Source organism: Papaver somniferum, unplaced genomic scaffold (assembly GCF_003573695.1).
Source record: "Papaver somniferum cultivar HN1 unplaced genomic scaffold, ASM357369v1 unplaced-scaffold_135, whole genome shotgun sequence".
Classification (NCBI taxonomy): Eukaryota; Viridiplantae; Streptophyta; class Magnoliopsida; order Ranunculales; family Papaveraceae; genus Papaver; species Papaver somniferum.
In genome coordinates, this window is record NW_020622713.1 from 8,067,508 (window position 1) to 8,069,870 (window position 2,363).

The 2,363-nt window shown below is 35.9% G+C and overlaps 1 protein-coding gene across 1 annotated transcript; it reads right to left on the reverse strand.

Annotated features, from left to right (window-relative positions):
* Nucleotides 1-568: 568 nt before the first annotated feature.
* On the reverse strand, nucleotides 569-1,388 carry LOC113334058 (transmembrane emp24 domain-containing protein p24beta2-like). The gene is made up of 5 exons (XM_026580404.1): nucleotides 1,286-1,388; nucleotides 1,158-1,201; nucleotides 899-1,084; nucleotides 696-804; nucleotides 569-627 (listed from the first exon to the last, which is right to left on the reverse strand). Exons 1-5 carry the CDS (start codon nucleotides 1,386-1,388, stop codon nucleotides 569-571), a joined length of 501 nt encoding a protein of 166 aa, XP_026436189.1.
* Nucleotides 1,389-2,363: the final 975 nt, after the last annotated feature.

Sequence of the window (2,363 nt, forward strand, 5' to 3'; positions counted from 1 at the left end):
ATACCGAATTATGCAACCATTTTCTCGACTGCATAACAAATTATGCATATGCATAACAAAGTTATGCATCTATAACAAGTTATGTAACGAATGTATTAGTGCGTGCATAAAAAATAGATGCATAATGCATTATGCATCTTTTTTCTCGATGCATAAAAGATTGTGCAACAATTTTCTCGATGCATAATGCATTATGCAGCCGTATTTTCAAATGCATAACAAGTTATGCATCTATTTTCGCGACTGCATAACATGTTATGCAAATATTATTATAGGTGCATGACAAGTTATGCAGTCTTTGTTTTTGTTGGTTTTAATAGTGACAAAAAAATTATTGCATAAAGTGTTATGCAACCGTTTTCTGGACTGCATAATAGGTTATGCAAAAAAAATTGTAGATGCATAATAGGTTATACATCCATTTTTATAAATGCATAATCATATTATGTGCTTTTCTTTCCCTGTATTGCACAACAATAATTCATGCTTCTCTTTCCCTGTATTGCACAACAGTCATACATTAATTCCCGACAGTAAAATCATTTCCTCTAACTTCTTCTTGCAATAACTATCTTCTCGGCTCCAACATTGCTTTGTGGATTGCCCTCTTACTCATTCCTTGATTCACTGCCCAAAACAACAATTTTAAATCAGACTGTTGTCATCACTTTTTGACTATGGGAGATAGATACAACATATAGCTTGGCGATCAGTCTGAGCTTCTAGGCAGTGTTGTTCGAACTGGACGTCAAAGAGATCTTGTTGCAACTTTGCGAGTTGTGTCATCAATGGGTTAAGGTGCTCTGCAAAACCATGTGCAAGAAACAGGGAGGTCACCTTTTCCATTTTTATCAAGAAAGACGAGAGTTTTCAAAACCTTATATTCTCCAATCATCCCGTCCTTAGCACGCTGGCCATGATATGCAAAATGGCGAATATGAATATCAAAGTCGACGGTTTCGTAATGAGGACCCTTGTTCTTGAAACAAAATTGGTGCAGACCTTCCCTGTGAACCACAAACTCAAATTTCTCGCTCGTCTTGTCATGAGAATAGTGAACCAATTCTCCTCTTGGATCCTTTGCCTGCATTATCGTTACTCCTATAGAACATCATCTTAACACAGCAATCAAAAGAAAAAAAAGACACAAAACTTACAATAAGATCGATACCTTCTTTCAAACCAGAATTCCATGGTACATCTTGGATTCATTCACAGTACCACTTTCACCTTCCATATGATCAGCTGCAACCATTAAACCAACCAAACCATCTAAATCCATTACAATTGCTCAATAACATCTCAACCCATTCATTCTTGGCTTCACTTTCTCCTCCGTAACAGCTGCAGTTCAATGTATTTCCAGCAATCAAATCCCTGTTAATCATAGATCTACAACTTCACTTTCTTGAAACAAGGTTTGATATAATCATAGATCTACCGCTAAAACTTGTTTTCAATGAAGAAATTTCGGATTTTATGAAATCAGATTGAAATCAGATCGGATCTGGAGATGGAAGAGAAAAAGAGAAGAAGAAAGATGAAGAGTACGATAAAATTTAATTTCAATAATTTCGGGTCCCAGAATATTTTTCCCTAAAAAATGGGTGTGCTCCTTCAGATTTCTGGGCGTGGGTTTCACAGTGGAAAAAATCTGAAAAATGGGTCTCCCTGTAGTTTTCATAATTTTTTTCAGTTGATAAAGTAAAATATTATGTAGATAGATGAGAGCCCAGCCAGGTGAGTCGGCCCTACTGCCAGCCCATCCTGCCTTTGACACTGTTAGTCTGTTACTACACGGATTTATTGATGATTTTAGGAATCCGTTCTATTAGAAGATTGTTCCTCATTTTAATTTTTTTACTTGCAAAATGAAAGAGTTCGGAGCTGTTGACGACAAAATCTCAGTTATAAAGAAAAACTGCACAATAAAAACAAGTGTTTGAATTAAGAGCCCAATTGTACTAAGAAAAACTTCTCAGTAATCTTATCATTTTTTCTTATATCAAACACAACCGGAACTAAGAACACAACACTCCAGTTTATACTAGGAGCCAAAGAACTACTGTAAAAATAATAAAAACTTTTAAAACCTTCCACTCGTACCGGAAGTAAATCATAGTCGTCTATAAATTGATACTTGGGTCAGAAATGACGGTCAGTCTTAGATTATGTATGAGCCGTTAAATCAAATAATCAACGATCACAAAATCGCCCTGTACTTTAACAGGCCAAGTCTTCTAAGCTTATAAGAAGAAATGTTGTCCACAATTCTTCGGGCGCCTCCATTTATCTTTGTAGTGAAAGAGAAAAGAGCCGAACCCTAACCCTAAACATCAACAACACCAATGTTCTTCATACTC

Bases quoted from the DNA above. Each gene is read 5' to 3' on its own strand.
- LOC113334058 (XM_026580404.1), bottom strand. From the start codon at position 1,388: ATGATTAACAGGGATTTGATTGCTGGAAATACATTGAACTGCAGCTGT. The intron at 1,202-1,285 runs GTAATGGATTTA...AATGAATCCAAG, and splicing joins TGAGATGTTATTGAGCAATT to ATGTACCATGGAATTCTGGT. The intron at 805-898 runs GGGATGATTGGA...CATGGTTTTGCA, and splicing joins ATGGCCAGCGTGCTAAGGAC to GAGCACCTTAACCCATTGAT.